The 17,999-nt window shown below is 43.6% G+C and overlaps 1 protein-coding gene across 2 annotated transcripts in view; it reads left to right on the top strand.

Moving 5' to 3' along the window:
* NRAP (nebulin related anchoring protein) overlaps nucleotides 1–17,999 on the top strand; it is a 67,789-nt gene that overhangs the window by 16,644 nt on the left and 33,146 nt on the right. The window contains exons 12-22 of one of the 2 annotated variants that reach the window (XM_053583764.1): nucleotides 174–278; nucleotides 1,768–1,875; nucleotides 2,978–3,082; nucleotides 7,650–7,748; nucleotides 8,144–8,248; nucleotides 9,335–9,442; nucleotides 9,689–9,790; nucleotides 12,506–12,703; nucleotides 13,281–13,385; nucleotides 15,659–15,757; nucleotides 16,841–16,945. In XM_053583764.1, coding sequence (XP_053439739.1) covers nucleotides 174–278; nucleotides 1,768–1,875; nucleotides 2,978–3,082; nucleotides 7,650–7,748; nucleotides 8,144–8,248; nucleotides 9,335–9,442; nucleotides 9,689–9,790; nucleotides 12,506–12,703; nucleotides 13,281–13,385; nucleotides 15,659–15,757; nucleotides 16,841–16,945 — 1,239 coding nt within the window. The remainder of the gene's footprint in view (nucleotides 1–173; nucleotides 279–1,767; nucleotides 1,876–2,977; nucleotides 3,083–7,649; nucleotides 7,749–8,143; nucleotides 8,249–9,334; nucleotides 9,443–9,688; nucleotides 9,791–12,505; nucleotides 12,704–13,280; nucleotides 13,386–15,658; nucleotides 15,758–16,840; nucleotides 16,946–17,999) is intronic. The other variant, XM_053583765.1, reaches the window with a different exon arrangement.

Genomic DNA, 17,999 nt, shown 5'->3' with positions numbered 1-17,999 from the left:
ATTATTTGTTTTAACAAAGGAAGGCACATACTGTTAACTTACAGTATGCTATGTCTGGTATTTTAAAATCTTGGGTTGAAAGTTTTCTAAAAATAGCCTAATCAAATGCTGGAGACTTTCAAGAATGACCTTGGGTTTGGGTCTATTCTGTGTCTGGTGTTTTGATTTCCAAGGTGGAGTATAAGAAGGATCTGGAAAGTAGTAAAGGTCACAGTATCAACTACTGTGAAACGCCTCAATTCAGGAACATGAGCAAGATCTCAAAATTTACCAGTGATGTGAGTTGTTAAAGTGAAGCATTTGTTTGAGCACCTTTTATGAGCCTAATTTCTAGGTCTCCTAAGAGACAATCTATGTGAAAGTATCTATATGTCTTGCAGAAGCATGGCCTCTTGGGCACAAATCCTATGAGTTTTGATTAAGGCTGCCTGCCAGGATTGGTCCATGTAGTGTTAAGTTCTGTCACATCACCTGGTCCTCACACCCTTCCCCCAACCTGACCTTGAGACCTCAGGGTGGGGCCTGTCCTCTCGTCCTTTTGCATCCCTTGTGTGCACCAGTGTCCAGCTTCTAGTGACAAGTGCTGGCGAGAGAGCCTTGGCTGAGCATGTGACATCCCGTCTGAATGTGACTTTGTGCTTCTGAGTTAATACACGATCTCACTTAACCAGCATAGTCCCCTGGGGAGCCAGACATTACTTCCCTATCTTACAGAGGAGCCGATACGCTGAAGTGGCATATGCAGGTTTGGAAATTCTCAGAGAAGGTCTGAAGATGTGTTTTTGAGGACACCAAGAACCTATACAAGACCCTATAATTTTACTTCTGTTTAGCTGCACATAAGAGAATTTAAAATCACAAAAGACTTTGTAAGACTCAGTGAGGAATTCATTTTGCATAGATGATGTGGTTCAGAGCACATATCTATTTCCATAGTTAGCCAAGTGACAGACTTTGGGCAGTTTTGAACCACTCTTCCCATCTATAAAATGGGGGTGATAATAATTTCTTTCTTCTCATGGAATGCTTATGAAGATTAACTGAGGTAAGTAGGATCATATCGGATGTGTGATAATAAATAGTGTTCTGTTAGAATACTCACAATGCCTGGAAGCTCAGTGGCCTCCCCCGGTAGGTGATCTTAATGTGACTTCATTAGAAGCCACCCAGATTTCCTATTTATAACTTCTCATCATCCTGTTCTGATCTTCTCTTTATTTGGTAAGCAGCATTTGGAATATAATACGATGTTTTTCCCCACATGGTTGCAGCAGAATCTAATTTTTACAACATAGAATTTGGCAAAGCTCAGGTATTGTTGCTCAAGTATTTAGAAATGAGGGTGATAACCTGCGGGGATTTGCACCAGTCCCAGCATGGGGCTTTGCATGCAGAGGCTGCACCATCGGTGCTAGTGCTTGTCCCTTGCAGAGCATCCCACTCTGTGGCAAGTTTCTATGTTGGAAAAATCTGATAAATTTAAAACCGAAAACATCAGAACCAACAAACAAAAAGTCAAGTCTGCTTTGCAGGCTCTGCTCATCAGATCCCATGTTTCCTTGTCTGCCGGTCTTTTTCCAACTTCTGATGCTTCTCACCCTCATGGAAAAACAAGTTTGTCTTACTTCGTATTCAGTGATACACTGATTACTTAAATAGGTTATATTAGTCGTTTACATTTTGGGTTTAATGCATTAAGATGAGTCATTTATCTTCAACTAGTTGGGAAGAGAATACTTGTGTTGAAAAGTTTGCATTTCTATGCAGAATAAATATAAAGAAAACTACCAGAACCACATGAAAGGTCGCTATGAAGGAGTTGGTATGGACAGACGCACTCTCCATGCTATGAAAGTTGGCAGTCTGGCAAGCAACGTGAGTCTTTTTGTGCAAGGGCCAGTACAGGGGTCGAGGAGGTGGGTCATGAGGAATTCAGCCAATTCTTTTTCAATCTCCCTTTTACAAAAACAAACAAACAAAAACAAATTTAAAAAGCCAATGTTCTATTGCATAAAAAACTGACCCATGCAAATTTCCAGATGTTAACCAGTACAACCAAGGCGAGGTAAATTCCCTAAAAAATTTCAAAGGCTTCAATTTATATATCTCAGCTATCTCTGGTTTGAAGAGTACTTAGATCTATTATAATTGATCCAATGTGATTTAAAAAAAAAAAAAGCAAAACCTTTCAATTTCTGAGAGATAAAGAGAAATGACTGAGCATGATTCTTATTTGAAATTCCCCAGGTTTCCAAAGTGTTTGTGATTCATTTGCAGTTGGTTGGTTGGTTGCCTGATTTGTTCATTCATTTATTTATTTAATCACTGCATTCATTGAAGACCTACAGAGGCCAGGCACTTGGCAAGGTAGTGGAATGATAAAATAGATCATGTCCCTGTTTTCCCCTGCAGCTTGTAATCTATTAACCTCCCCTAAGTTTTGTCAATCCAGTTTATAGATTTGCAAATGCCAGGTTGTAAATCTTGGAGGTAAAGGACCCTGAAAAGAAACTGATTTCAGTATTAAAACATACCATGTCAAATTTTCTCCACTTGAGAATGTCAAATTTAACCTTTAAAACAAATATAAATACTCTGAAGACTCTTGACTTTTCATCTATTTTCTCGAGGTTAGCTAAGAAGCTCTTTCATTGTATACACATGTACCTGGGCCACATCCAGGTTGCAGAAGTATTCTGTATGGCCACTTCTTTTTAATGAAAATGACAAGATTTTTTTCCATAATTAATAAGAAAGATAAGTGTGCTGCAGATGGAAGTTAACTAATTTTGGATTAATTAAGAAGAATTCAAATTAAAGGTGAAAGTGTGACTACAATTTAATTTTCCTTGGAGGTGATAAAACTGAATTAATTTTGTTTCTGGATATTTTTAAAATATTTCTGATGACATGCAGGCAAGGTCAAAGGAAAGTGGGGAGTGATTTCTCTTTTCATATTCTTGTCTCTGTGTTTCAGATTGCCTACAAGGCTGATTATAAACATGATATCGCAGACTATAACTACCCAGCCACTCTCACTCCTTCTTATCAAACAACAATGAAACTGGTGCCCTTGAAAGACGTAAGTCCTCTTCCAGTAACTTTCTGCTTCATTACTCAAAACTTCCTTCCTGTGGAGTGATTGGTAGGCAGAAAAATGAAAGAAACATGATAAAACAGCTCATAGGACAGTGAGAAAGTGATAAGGTGAAATTCTTTTTTTTTTCCACTAGGAAATCCATTTATATATGGCGGTAAACTCTGACATGTTCAATGTAAAGTGAGGACAGCTCATTATTAAAACATACCATGCAAACTTTTCTCTGCTTGAGAATGTCAAATTTAACCTTTAAAACAAATATCTTCAAAATAACCTGAGGTTCAGTTTCTCCTCTTAGAATTTAGTGGGCTATATTTGCTGGGTATATTTCAAATAATTGCTCCTTAGCAATGATGACCTCTCTTTTTAGTTTTTTAAAAAGCTTTGTCATGTGGTATGTTAAGGATTGAAGGAAGTAAAATAAAATTAGTATTAATTGAGAGGAAATTGTAATGTTGACTTAATTTTTTCTCAATTTTACCCAAGAGCACGTGGTTAAATACATATATTTATCCCTTAATGTTTTACACCAGTGACTGTATTTATTTATGTAAAATATGTACAATTACTTAAATTTATTTTCTGATTAAAAGGATTTTATCAGATATTTATTATAGAAAATTCAGATAATATTAAAAAATGCAAAGACAAAGACATCTACTAATTTAAAAAGTACTTAACATGGTTTGGAAGTGAGTTGGTGTCATGGCTCTTTGTCAATGAAGGTTATCTTCAACAAACCAAAAATTTAACAAATAATTCAACATCTATTTATGAATGCCCAGTGCTACCTTCCTTCACATTCCTTTGAAATCAGCACAACTCTAGTAATCGACTTGGGTTTTGCTATTGGTAAATAAGTCTTCACATCTATGTAAAGTGAGTATAGCTCATTATTAAAACATCTCTCTCTCTCTCTCTCAACATAGGATTCAGTTGGGTACCTCTAGGGTCTAACACAGTGTCAAGGGCATTGAAGGGAAAACATTGGCAGACAATAGTCTACTGGGTGAAAGGAGCTTTGCAAATGTGTCAGAAAGTGGGCTGTGAAATAGAGAAATATAAAGGACCTAAACTTTGCTTCTCCCTTTCCCAGGAAGTTTGGTTGGGTTGACTTACTCATTTCACCTTAATGATGAAACCCACAGTGAAATTTGACCACTGCCAAAACTATATTTGGGGGGTGGGGGGTGGGAAGGCATATATGTTATTTGGCATACTTGCAGGTTAAGAACACCTTATTAAATTTTTTTGTGAGTGTATTTGCAGTAGAATTCTAGAAATCATGCCTAATAAATAGTACAAACCAAATGAGATCGATTCCTCCAACTTTGTACTCCCATTATAACATGACTTGCTACTACATTTGCCTAGGTAAAACTCTAGATCAACCATGTACCTGGAATATAGGTAGTCTACCTAGGGGATTCTGATATAAGAATAAAATTAAACTGGATTAGATATAGTAATTGAATTTAGAGGTAGCCTGTAAGCTGGCAGCCCAGCTGCCATCCAGGTTGCAGAAGTATTCTGTATGGCCACACAGTATTTAAAAAAATAAATTGAGGCTTGGCGCCCATAGCACAGTGGTTACAGTATTGGCCACATTCATGGAGGCTGGCGGGTTTGAACCCAGCCTGGGCCAGCTAAAACAGTGGCGACTGCAACAACAAAAAGTAGCTGGGCATTGTGGTGGGCGCCTGTAGTCCCAGCTACTTGCAAGGCTGAGGCAAGAGAATTGCTTAAGCCCGAGAGTTTGAGGTTGCTATGAGCTGTGACGCCACAGCACTCTTTGGAGGGTGGCATAGTGAAACTCTGTATAAATAAATAAATAAATAAATAAATAAAATGAACCCAAACATGTAGAGCTCATATACAAATTAATATTTTCACCTTTTCTTAAAACTCTGTGAAATATGGCCCGAGAACAGCATAGGGACTGAGTGGTGGCTGTTCCTTATCATTTTACCTTACTTCACTTCACCTTCCTGTTTCTGGTGTAAATTTGAGTTTGTCACCCCCTTACGTAAGGACATCAGTATTCAGGATGTTTGGGGAATCCATTTACAAGAACTTTGCCAGCTCTCTGGTAGCCTAAAAGGTGATAGAATAGCTGTGAAATTAAATAAACAAGCATGGGTCCTTAATTTGAGAGCACTCCCTTTAGATGGATTTTATAACACTAATAGAATTAAAATGAGACTCTATCTTTAGCACAAAAACCCTTCAAAATGTAGATTGAAGCAATGGCCAAGCATTTGTGATGTTGCAAAGATGTGATTAATCATGGAGACTGTTAATTATGTCCTGCAGAGAGAAGTAATTGTGCTCTGCAACATACTTAATGCAGAATTATCAGAAAGGAATATGCCATTTAAAAAATATAGTTTTCATGACATTTTGTCGTGCATAATTCTGAATTCTAATAGACTCTATTATGAGATGATAATTTTCCCTCTGAATTAATGTATTAGGAAGCCACTTTAATCTCATTAATAGTTGACATTGAAATGACTTTATATTTCCTAGTTTTGGATACATACCCCGTATCCAAAAGTCAGAAAATGCAAAAACTTTCCCCTTTGAATCCTTAAGTAGAAAGCACAAAGCAATGCTGTCCTTAATTTCCAAACCCAACAAAATACTCTGTGGCCCAGTGTCAGAAGTGTTCTGTTTTTCCCAGGTCCCGTTCTAGAAGTTAATTGTGAGTCATTTATTTATGCCTGGAATATATTTCCCTGTCTAAATAAAGCTCTGACTATGGAGAACCAACACCCTTTTCCATCTGTGAAATAACAAGCTATAGTTCCAAGCACAGTGGCTTTGGCAAACCAGAATTACAGTGTATAGGATGAGAGTGACCTTAGGTGGTGGATTCCTGAGATCTGAATCCTAGTTCTGACACTAGCCAGGTGACCTTAAGCAAGTCACTTTATCTCTGTGTGTCTCAGTTTCTGCATTTAAGGCAGGGATAATGACAGTGCCTGTGCATAGGGTGGTTGGAAGGATATGCTATTCCAAATGCTTCACGCATAGCGAACATGCACAAAGTGTCATGTCAAGGTCACAATTATTATTAGCTGGTGTTGGGACAGGCAAGCATGAAGTGATGCTAAGACCTAGGGATGACAGAGTACACAGGCCAGCGGTTGGTGGGCCCAGAGTGGCCCTTAGGTCTATTTCACTTGGGTCACTGTGCTTTAAAAATATGGAACTATTTTCCGGCATTTAAAAATTGTAAAAATTGTGCATAACAACATGAATTTCTGATTTGTTTGAAATAATGGGAAAATCTGGCGATTCGGTGCCCTATACTCTTCATGGTAACCACATCCTAGAGCTGGCCAGCACAGTCCCCACACTCTTTACTACTTCTCTGCAGTGAGGCCAAGTCTGTGTGGCTCTCATAGACATTTGTGACGCGTGGGCTGCAAAGACCCCCTGAGGTGGGCTGTCATCTTGGGGAGGTGGCAATAGGAGGTAGCAGCAGATAAGAGTCAGATAGATAGAAGGGCGAAGACATCAGACTCTAGTCTAGACAGGCAGGAGATGGCAGGTCAGTGCAGTGGTGGGTAAGGTGTGGACCCTTGTGAAGGGGCAAAGTCAGCTGCAGGGGAGTGTGGCCAAGGCCATGGGTGAGGTCCAGGCAGAGAAGGCAGTAGATAGAGGGTTTCAACAAAGGGGTAAGGCGTTCTTAGGCAGAACTGAGGCTGCACCGTAGGATTCTGGGCGGAGCCATGGGCTTCAAGCAAGAAAACAGAGGTATGAAGACTGTGCTGGTGATCCAGTTGCTGCAGTGAACGGAGCCAGAGCCAAGCTGGCTAACAGGCCCAACGCAGAGTCTGTAGGTGGAGAGGTGCAGGCATCCAGAGGCATTGCAGTAGGATGAGGTCCTGGGAATGAGGACCAGGCTGAGATATCTGTGTGGACAGGGGATGTGTCTGAGTCTGCTTGTTCTGCACAGTGTAGAAAGCCTATGACAGGGCAGGAGAGGAAAGAATAAGGAAAGGCCTAAGGAAGAAGGGCAGGATTAGGGAGGAGTTTCCTTTTTCCTCTTTTACCTGGATTTCAGCTAACCTTGGTTTATCTGCCACCCAGTCTGCCCCCCCCCCAAACACCTATACAGACTTCTGGGCTCTCACTTAGCACCCCCTTATCATCCTTGAACATTAGTCCTTCATCCTTGAACATTAGTCTACTTCCATGCTCAAGTTCCCATCCCCTCAGCAGGGAGCACGGTCAAGTGTGTTTGAAGGAAAATAAGATGATTGGATCTCTAATAATGCCGTTGAGCGCCTTTTTCTATTGTATATTCACTGGCCAGTTGGGTGGGCTCCTTTGTAGTTGCCTGTTAAGTCCCTCATTCTCCAATACACTGTTTTTCTGTTTGTGGGCTTGAAGAGTCTGTAAATATCCAATTAGAATCTTTGATTCTTTTTATTTTTCTAATAATATGAGAATTGCCACTCCGTTGGGCTTAGGGAAAGGGAGCTAAGTAAATCTTAAGAGAAAAGAGCAAGTGACATCTTCTTGGGCCTGTTTTTAATAGGTCAACTACAGGCAAAGCATCAACAAATGGAAGTACAGCTCTGTGACCAACACTCCACAGATTGTTCAAGCCAAAATCAATGCCCAGCAACTGAGTCATGTAAGTGACCCATCCTTGCTTGGCTGGATATGCAGCTCTTATGATATCTTTAGTTTCTGGACCTCTGACCGTCAAGGATTTGACTTTCATTAATGGTGACACATGTCTTAATACAGCCATGAAATAACCCTCCTTCTTTTCAACTTTCTATTATAGCTTTTTATTATAAAAAGTTTCAAATAGGCTCAAAATAAGAGAATACTTTTCATTTGGTATCTTCAATCTGTTAATTTCAAATGGTCACAAAATTACAGGCTTCCTTGCAAAATGCCTTTTTCAGAAATTCCTTCTCAGTTATAGATCTAAGAGGAAAGTGGAAAGGATAGTATTCTCCTCCAAAGCTCCTTTGGCCCATATAAAAACCCCACAGATTTCTTTTATTTTAAATCCAACAGGTGAATTACCGTGCTGACTATGAAAAAAATAAGTTGAATTACACGTTGCCCCAGGATGTACCTCAGCTGGTGAAGGCCAAAACCAATGCTGAACTCTTTAGTGAGGTGAGCGAGCCGTGAGGGGGAGGAGGTAGGAGTTATGTATGGGGGTTAAAATGGAGATTCCATGATGATTTAACAAGGGGTGCTCTGCTCCTGAAAGAGGTTCTTCAAAGGCATCCATCATGTTATAATGTTGAAATTTGCTGTCTCATAGCCCATAGTAGTTCACTGGGAGTAAATTGGTCATAATAATTTAATTCTCATTATAGATCACATGTCACATTATAAGTGTGAACACACACACATTCCTTATTATCATTCTAATGGTGATCTGCGGTGTGTAGGGAATTTAAGATTTAAGAAGACCAATCTTAATCATCAGATTTTTCCCAGAGTCACCAGTGGGCTGTGATTAGGTTTTTCATTCTAGATGGGATTTATGGGGCAAAAGAAGTAACGAAAAAGGACCTAACATTTTTTGAACGTCTATTCTATACTGGGGTAAGCCCTGCACATAGGGGGTTCGCATACCCCCTGGGAGGTGCTGCAGGGACATAGTGGCATGTGCTTTGGTATCAGAAGTTTGGTTCAGATGTTGGCACTGTCATTTCTTAGTTATGCAACCCCAGGTGAGCTGCTTAAATTCTCTGAGCCTCACAGGCCTAATGTGAAGGTTTGCAGTGAATGAGTGGAAAGCAGTTAAGAAAAAGCCCCTAATCAGTAGCTGTTATCACCATGGCAATATCAACACCTCATATCTGTGTTACATTATACCAGTTTAGGATCCCTTTTCATACGCCATATCCAATTTATTCTCATAGCTACCCTAAGAAAGATAATATGATATTCTTTTTGCAAATGGTAGACCAAAGAGGTAGTTGCCTAAGGTCACTTGATTAGGAATAACAGAGCAAGGAGGAGCACGGGGGTTTTCTCTTTGTCCTGTCCCATTACTACCATCCCGCATAGTCCTGTGGCTAAGGGATCGATGAACTGTGTTAATCATTATTATTATCATTTTGATAATAACAGCCAAACGTCTGGTCTGCCAATAGATGAAGAAACAAACTTCGCTTTTAAAAAATCCTCTTTCACTTTTGGCAGGAATATGAATAGCAACCCCTATTCACCTGTGATTTTGTTTGTCAGGTTAAGTACAAAGAAGGCTGGGAAAAGACCAAGGGGAAAGGCTTTGAGATGAAGCTGGATGCCATATCTCTGCTGGCCGCCAAAGCCTCTGGGGAGCTCGCTAGCAATGTAGGTTTTCTCTCATTAACTCAGAAATGCATAAGAAATGGTTCCAATAAAATGTCAGTGGTCCTGCAGAAAAAAATAATGATTGTTAACATTGTAAACATCACAATACTTTAATCTTCTCCTGGATTCCCGAAAGACTGGGAGGTGTTTTTTCAGAATTGTTCCCCTTGCACTTGTTAAAACCAGAGCGCCTTAGATGGCAAAGTTTCTCACTCACTCACAGTAGACTTTCTTCTTTCTCTCAAGATTAAATACAAAGAAGAATATGAAAAAACGAAAGGCAGAGCCACAGAAACTGCAGACTCCAGGCTCCTGCACTCCCTGCAGGTTGCCAAGATGAGCAGCGAGGTAAACTCTCTTTTTTGTCTACCCCCAACCCCTCACTTAGAGTTGTGTTTCTGTAAAAGTTTTCTGGGTCTGCTTTACCTGGGACTTTGCCTTTTTATTGACTTCTGCTAGCAATTCTTTCTTTCCTGGCTTGTGTAGGAAGTTTGTTCAGTGTCTTTATTTTGCCAAAGCTTACCATTCTTTTAAAGTAGATGAGGAATGGTGGCAATATCTACTGATCAAAGTACAGCTGTATTTATTCACGTTACAGATGTTTTCCAAGGGACCTCTGTGAGCGAGACACTGTATGAGACCCTGGATTGATAAGAATGACCAATGCATAAGTTCCTCCCTCATGGACCTTACCTCTGCTGACAGAGTTAGGCAGAATGTACTGTTAATTGTGGTGCTGGAAAAAAATTCTATGGTATTCAAAACATTTAGCTAACAAATTGGGCATCCCAGGTTCCAGCCAATCAGAATAATGCTGTTTGAGAACAACTATAATGGCTGGAGATTGGCCTTGGAGTATGACACTCACCAAATACCTTTGGAGAAGGAGAGTTCCACTAGAAGGGACAGATCTAGTTTCTGATCAAGTCTTCCCTGCCAATGCTGAACAGGCAAAAATGACATATGAGCATGGAGTTTCTGTTTTTGTGATGCTTGCTACAAGCTGTGAGCTCAGCTTATGCTGCTCTGGCAGTATAGTTGAATATACTTACTTGATGAATGATTAAGGTGCTATGGCTTGGGTAGAGTAAGAGAGTTGGCATCTGGGTCAACAGCTTTGGATTTGTCTATGTCTACTTCATAGAGGCATTGAGAATTTGGCTCACAGAGAACAAATTGGTATTTTATATTCACACTTGAAGCAACTGGAAGCCAAAAATATTGTCTTGCCCAAAGTCATAGTGTAGTCAGTAATAGTGGTAGCATGGTAGAGAATTAGACCATAGAACTCTTACTCCCTGGCACTGCACTCCTTCTACTGTAGCACACTACCTTTCCTCACCACCATACTGTCATCTCCATCACCACCATCATCTCCACCTTCACCACCCATCATCACCATTATCACCATCATCACCATCACCACCATCATCTCCACCATCACACCCATCATCACCATCACCAACCATCACCACCATCATCATCATCATCATCACCATCACATCATCATCACTCATCATCACCATCACCACCATCACCACCCATCATCACCATCACCAACCATCACCACCATCATCATCATCATCATCACCATCATCATCCCTACCACCATCATCACCATCATCACCACCCATCATCACCATAACCACCATCACCACCATCATCTCCACCATCACCACCCATCATCATCATCATCATCACCATCATCACCACCATCATCATCATCACCCATCATCACCATCACCACCATCACCACCATCATCTCCACCATCATCATCATCACCATCATCATCACTACCACCATCATCACCACCATCATCATCATCACCCATCATCACCATCACCACCATCACCACCATCATCTGCACCATCACCACCCCTCATCACCATCACCACCATCATCTCCACCATCACCACCCATCACCACCACCATCATCATCATCACCCATCATCACCATCACCACCATCACCACCATCATCACCATCACCACCATCATCTCCACCATCACCACCCATCATCACCATCACCAACCATCACCACCAACCATCATCATCATCATCATCATCACCTATCATCACCATCACCACCATCACCACCATCATCTCCACCATCTCCACCATCATCTCCACCATCTCCACCATCATCATCATCACCATCATCATCACCATCATCATCACTACCACCATCATCACCACCATCATCATCATCACCATCATCATCACTACCACCATCATCATCACCCATTATCACCATCACCACCATCACCACCATCATCTCCACCATCACCACCCATCATCACCATCACCATCATCATCACCCATCATCACCATCACCACTATCATCTCCACCATCACCACCCATCATCACCATCACCAACCATCACCACCATCACCATCATCATCACTACTACCATCATCACCACTACCACCTTCACCACCATCATCCTCATCACCACCATCATCACCATCATCATCACTACCACCATCATCACCATCATCATCATCATCACCACCACCACCACCATAACCACCACCATCATCATCTTCACCATACCACTATTGTCATTGCTCCTCATTACTAACATTATCAAGTGTTTGCTATGAGACAGTTCCCGTGATAAGCATGTTTCAGCTACTATTTCATTTACTTATCAAGGCAGTCCCCCAGAAGAAAGCAAACCCTTAAGAAGGTGATATCACTTTCATCCAGATGGTAAAGAGATGATCAGATTTGAACTCAGGCATGTCTGGCTCTGTAGCCCAAGCTTTGTTATTCTTCCTCCTAAAGTTTCTAGATAGGTGTTCTACTCCTAGAGCAACCTGGTAAAAGATGAAGGGTTGGCAAGAGATAGTTGTCTTGGAGACAAAGTAGTGTGGAACCTCAGCTTTCTAGTGACACAGCCTTAAGAACCAAGAATTGAGTCATACCTTCCTGATAGGAGGGTGGCATTGCCCAGGTGCCAATTCTGCTGTAAAGCCTGGGACTCTTTCCTGAATTTTCATATCACTCCTGACAATGCAAGCTTCAACTAACCAAATGGGCCTTGTTTTGACACATCCAAGGTTGAATACAAGAAAGGCTTCGAAGAGAGCAAGACCCAGTTTTACCTTCCCATGGATATGGTCAACATCAGGCATGCTAAGAAGGCCCAAGCTCTGGCCAGTGACCTGGACTACAGGAAGAAACTGCATGAATACACCGTGCTGCCTGAGGACATGAAGATTCAGTGGGCCAAGAAAGCCTACGGGCTCCAGAGCGAGGTGAGCCCTTGCTCATTAGCTGTCCTTCCATGCATATCTTGTGATTGGATGAGTTTTCAGAATGATTGTGAGCCTGTGCATGTAATGTAATGACTATATTACAAAACTCAGATGGCTAGGAAGAACTGCTAAAGACAGGCTGGACCTAGGGAAGACAGATGGGGAGATCAAGACAATGGCGACTGGAGGCAGAGGACTGGGGTTCACTGCTGCTGTGAAAGTCAGGATGTGTTGGTCATGTAGATGAGTGGAGGGGGAGCAAGTGTTGAAAATGGCAAGCAAATCTTGGAAAAGATTTTTTTTCAGGCTGGCAAAAAAGGTCCTTGGTCAAAAAATATGAGAAACGTGCTTTTTGTGTGGTTATAGTGTCTCAGCACTGAAGTAGAATGCACTACTCTTGTTACAAGGTAAACCCAGTGGCTTCACTTCCCAATAGAGACCTGCCTGACTATTAATGAGCAGGGAGCAATTCTTCTAGGAAGACAAATGCAGGATCAAGGTTTTCATAATTCTCCCATCACCTTTGTCCTATCTGCATCCCACGTGTGATGAGAGATTTGTGGTTTTTCCCTTGCAGCTGCAGTACAAGGCCGACCTGGCATGGATGAAGGGAATTGGATGGCTGACCGGGGGGAGTCTCAACCTGGAACAGGCCAAGAAGGCAGGACAGCTGGTCAGCGAGGTAAGCTGCGTGTGGGCCCTTGGCCTCCAGCAGTTCTCAGCCCCTAGGTCCTGAGAGTGATCTTTTCCTCTGATTCCCCCTCTGAACTTCCTGGGATAGTATTTTTAAGAAGCCTACCAATTTACTTTAGCAGTCACATCCAAAGAATAATTTGGTTGTTAAGTACATGAGAAAATGTATTTCTTGTGTGAAGAGTTATGTGATTCCTTCCAAATCAGAGAGTCTGATATTAGGAGGGCAGCATTCTCATGCCTGTGCCTGAAACTCACTACAGACTTTGGACAAGTTACTTAACCTTCTGGATCTTTTATCCCTTGTGTAAAAATGAGATGGTTGGGTGGATTCTATCCAAGGTCCCTGAGTCTTGAAGCCTGTGCTTCTCTTGTGCCAGGGACAGCTGGCTTTGGCAGCAGGCAGAGGAGGACTTTTGAAGGACATTTCTTTTGGAAGTGGGACTATTTCAGGAACTTTGGGATCTGTAGAAGGGATTCTTGTTTCAGGGCCAGGGAGGCTGAGTTGGCATCTCTACTGCAAGTGAGAATAGAAGCAACAGTAAAGCTGCTGTTTATGGACTGATGAGAATTATTTAATCATTGCTGTAAGTCATTGACCACTTTGAGTGTGCTACGTACATATTGCTATGTACAGGTCACCACAGCCCTATGTGAGTAGATTCCGTGGTTAGACTCTTAATATGGGATAAGCAAGACCTATGTTAAACTTTAAGTAGCAGAGCTGGGATCTATACAAGTGTGTTTTATCCGCTGTCCCAGCTCCTGACCACAGGCAGTCTGACGTCCATCTGTCTTGGACGGGGGTGCAGTGGGGTGAAGAAGGGCCCAACCAATTGGTCCTTTAGCCTCTGGAAGGAGTGTCAGTTTCTATCTCACTTCATGCTTTACCTACTGATTTTTCATCTCCTTATGGGCCAGGGGGATATCATCTATTTCACCTTTTTCATACCCCTATTGTGCTCTGAAAAGAGTGGACTTTCAGCTCCCTCAGTAAGGACTTAGCGATTTGGCTAATGCTGAGTCTGAGATGACCCAGAATTTCTAGCAACAGAAGGGCAACGTGGCTTCCTCAGCTTTGTGGAGACCCAGCTTCCCACGGGCTCTCAGCTGTTTCTGGAACCGGGCATCAGGCCCACTGCTTCATCCACCACCCTTCTGCCTGGGTTATTAGGATGGAGGCAGGACCTACCTTATTCCTTTTCAGCTTTCAATATGCCCTAGTTCCCCCTTTTCTTCTTTCTCTTGCCAAACACAAGGGCATTTGGAAGGAAAATAATAACTCTCTTACGAATATTTTCTCTACAATATTTTCTTTTTCCTAAAGGGAAATATTGTGGAGTTTCCAATGTTCCAATCACTATTGCGGGATCAGTTCACAGCCGTAACCCCTCTGCGGGTGGCCTGGGCAGGAGTTTTGCCAGAAGCAGGTTGGGAGCTCATCCCTGCCCCCCACAGTATGGGAACCTTTTGCTTCCCCAAGCCATCCTCAGTGGTGCCGTTCCCCACAACTTCGGCAACTCCAGTGGAAAAGCCAAAGGAGCTAATCTTCAGGAAAGACAAGAAGTCCCCATTGGGGGGACAGAATTAGCAACTTTGAAAATTTGCCAGTTAATTGTGGCTGTGAGATGGGAACATGGTGAGGACAAGATGTCAGTGATCTGGAGAATAAGAAGGTGTCCGGGTGAAGCCCCTGAGCTCTGGCCCCTGTTGGTGACGGCTGGTGTCTCCCCTTCCTAAAGCTGGTTGTGTTCTTGATAATCATGATGGCATTATGATGGGGTGATACTTGTGTCCTAAATGCCGTGCAGAGACATGGCACCAAAGCCTCCACTCTACCCAGGGGAAGGCAGCTTTCTGCTGCTGTCCCTGTTGTACGCCTGAAGCAAGGGTGGCTCAGGTCGACTAAGTGAAGTGTCCAAAGTCATGAAGCTCAGTCTTTGTGGTTGTGAAGTCCATGTGCCCTCCACCCTACCCTCCTATGTCAAGTTCAGATTTTAAAATGCATACATCCCAGGGCACAGGATGAAATTTAAATTTTGCCAGACGGAACAAGTGAAATGTCCCATTTCAAAACAGCAACTGAAACACGCTCACCAGAGCAGCTGTCTCATGGCTGTGTGGTTCTGTTTAAGCTGCAGGACCCACCAGAACATTCCCCTGAGGAAATGCTTGGGCCAAAGAAAGTGTTTGTGTGCACACGTGTGTAAAGTGGTGGGCAGCCCAAACCTAATGCTCTGGGGTCCTTTTCTTTGGAAACAGAAAAACTACCGGCAGAGGGTCGATGAGCTGAAGTTCACCAGCGTTGCTGACAGCTCCCAGATGGAGCATGCCAAGAAGAGCCAGGGGCTACAGAGTGAGGTGAGTCCTGGGCTGCCCTTTCTCCACCAAGCTGCTGTGTCATGGGCCTGGGAACCTCCGGAGACAACAGCAGGTGTTGCCCAGGCACGATCCAGGAACCAGAGGGCTTTCCCTTTAAATAGGCTTCCCACGGGCTCTCAGCTGTTTCTGGAACCGGGCATCAGGCCCACTGCTTCATCCACCACCCTTCTGCCTGGGTTATTAGGATGGAGGCAGGACCTACCTTATTCCTTTTCAGCTTTCAATATGCCCTAGTTCCCCCTTTTCTTCTTTCTCTTGTCAAAGACTATAATTCTAGAGCCAGCATAGAATAATCTTGGAGGAGGACAACATTTGCTTTTGGGATGTGGCTAGCTCATGAGCTCAAATGTGGGGCCAGAACGATGAGGCACCACACAGGTTACTTACAGATTAGCGTTCCATACCGAGCTGATGTTGCTACAGCCTGGCTAGGACCTTCCTCGCTTTCCTTTCTAAAAGTCCAGGTATACCCACCAGAAAGGATGCTATCAACACAACTTAGAGTTAGCAGAGGCCAGTGCGTGGAAACACAAGTCAGGGTGAGAGGGGGAGGGGAGAGAGAGAGAAGAGGGATGTTTTCCACGGAGGAGATGTTTGTGGACGCTCACTTTCCTGATGTCAGTACCTATGAAGGCGTTAAGGGTGATCATGGGGTTGTAGCAAGCAGAGTATGCCTATTATTTTTCCCACTTAGGGAGTCTGCTAATTTCAACCCTCGGGTGGGGTATTTTTAATAGCCATGGACAGCGTAGATGACAAAAGCTTGGGAGGTTGATGTCATCTCAAGGGACAGATTTAAAAACAGAAACCCTGGAGGCATTTTCACGTTGGTCCTCTGGCCCCAACTTTCTCCCAGCTGCTCCCTGCTGCCTCTCCTCCCGCCGCCTCCCCTGCCTTAGCCTCATGTACTGTGCTCTGGCCCACCGAGTCTGGTCAGGGAATGGGGTTGTGAGGAACTTTCTGTGCAAGTCCAAGAAGTGTCAAGCAAAAATAAAGACACCTAGAGCAGTGCCACCCCACCCACCCTGCTGCCTGCCCCTGACGCAGTGCTGTCTCCAACAGGTGGCCTACCGGGCAGGGAATGCGCAGTCTGTCCACCAGTACAGCATCAGCAAAGACGAGCCTCTCTTCCTGCAGGCCCGTGCCAACGCCGCACATCTCAGCGAGGTACTGCAAGAGAGAGGGGGCGGCTGTGGGCTCCGCTCCACTGTGTGTGGCTACCTGGAAACCAAGCCCACCAGCCCCACTGGAGGCGTCTGTCTGTGTCGACTGAGGTTACACACATCTGGTCATTTTTAAAACGGCTCGCCCAGCACGGCTGGCTCCTGAGCAGTGTCAAGGGAGTGGGAGATGCTCTTTCATGGGAGCCAGCTTCTGTGTCCTAGAGTAGAAGGCAGTGGCTGTCCTCGGGCCAGAGTTGAAAGAATGTAAGAGTCTCAGTACAGGGGAACAAACAAGAGCATAGTCAGATGTCAGCTCCAAGCTGCCCGGGTTTCATGCTTGGTTCTGCCACTTACCCCTTACCTAGGTGTGTGACCTGGGCCAAATTCTCTACTCTCAGTTGTCCTGTTGGTAAAATGAGGCTAGTACCAGTCCTCTCCTCACCGGGTTTGCCATGAGGCTTCCATGAGCTCATACACAAAGGGGCTGGAGAAGTGAGCACAGTGGTAGCTGTCAGACCTAAAAGTGCCCATGGTCCCAAAGTGCTCCCTGGCCATGTCTTCCAAGAAGAGTCTGGCCTTCCTCACCCTGCTCAACTCAGGTCCCTGAGGTCCTGGTCTGAGTAACAGGCAGGGAGGAGAACCGGGAGCAGAAAGAGAGATTACATCGATTCACACAGAGAAAGGGGAAGGAGCCTTCCAGAAGAAAGATCTGGAAATCCTGGGGGAGGGCCCAGAGAAGGAATGGGAGAGGCAAGGAAAACACCAAGGTGGACCAGAGGCCAGAGGGGCAGAGGGGCAGGAGAAAGGGGGCGGGAAGTGCGGCCCTGTAGATCCCAGCTCTGTCATCCAGAGGCAGAGGCGGAGAACGGACTGCAGAACTCCAGCTGGGTTTGCCAAGTTTTCCACTTTGGCGTGGCTTTGAGACATCCGTGAAGACGCCTAGCAGTTTTTGAGGCTCCTGGAGTTTAACTTCTGCTTCTTTGGATTGTGAAGCTCTCTATGTCAGAGCCCCGAAGGCAGAACACAAAGCCCCAGCTTCAGAGGGGTTCAGAGGGTGT

The sequence above is a fragment of the Nycticebus coucang genome, chromosome 3 (genome assembly GCF_027406575.1).
Source record: "Nycticebus coucang isolate mNycCou1 chromosome 3, mNycCou1.pri, whole genome shotgun sequence".
NCBI lineage: Eukaryota > Metazoa > Chordata > Mammalia > Primates > Lorisidae > Nycticebus > Nycticebus coucang.
The sequence above is the reverse complement of the archived record's forward strand: the minus strand, read 5'-3'. Positions and strand labels throughout refer to the sequence as shown.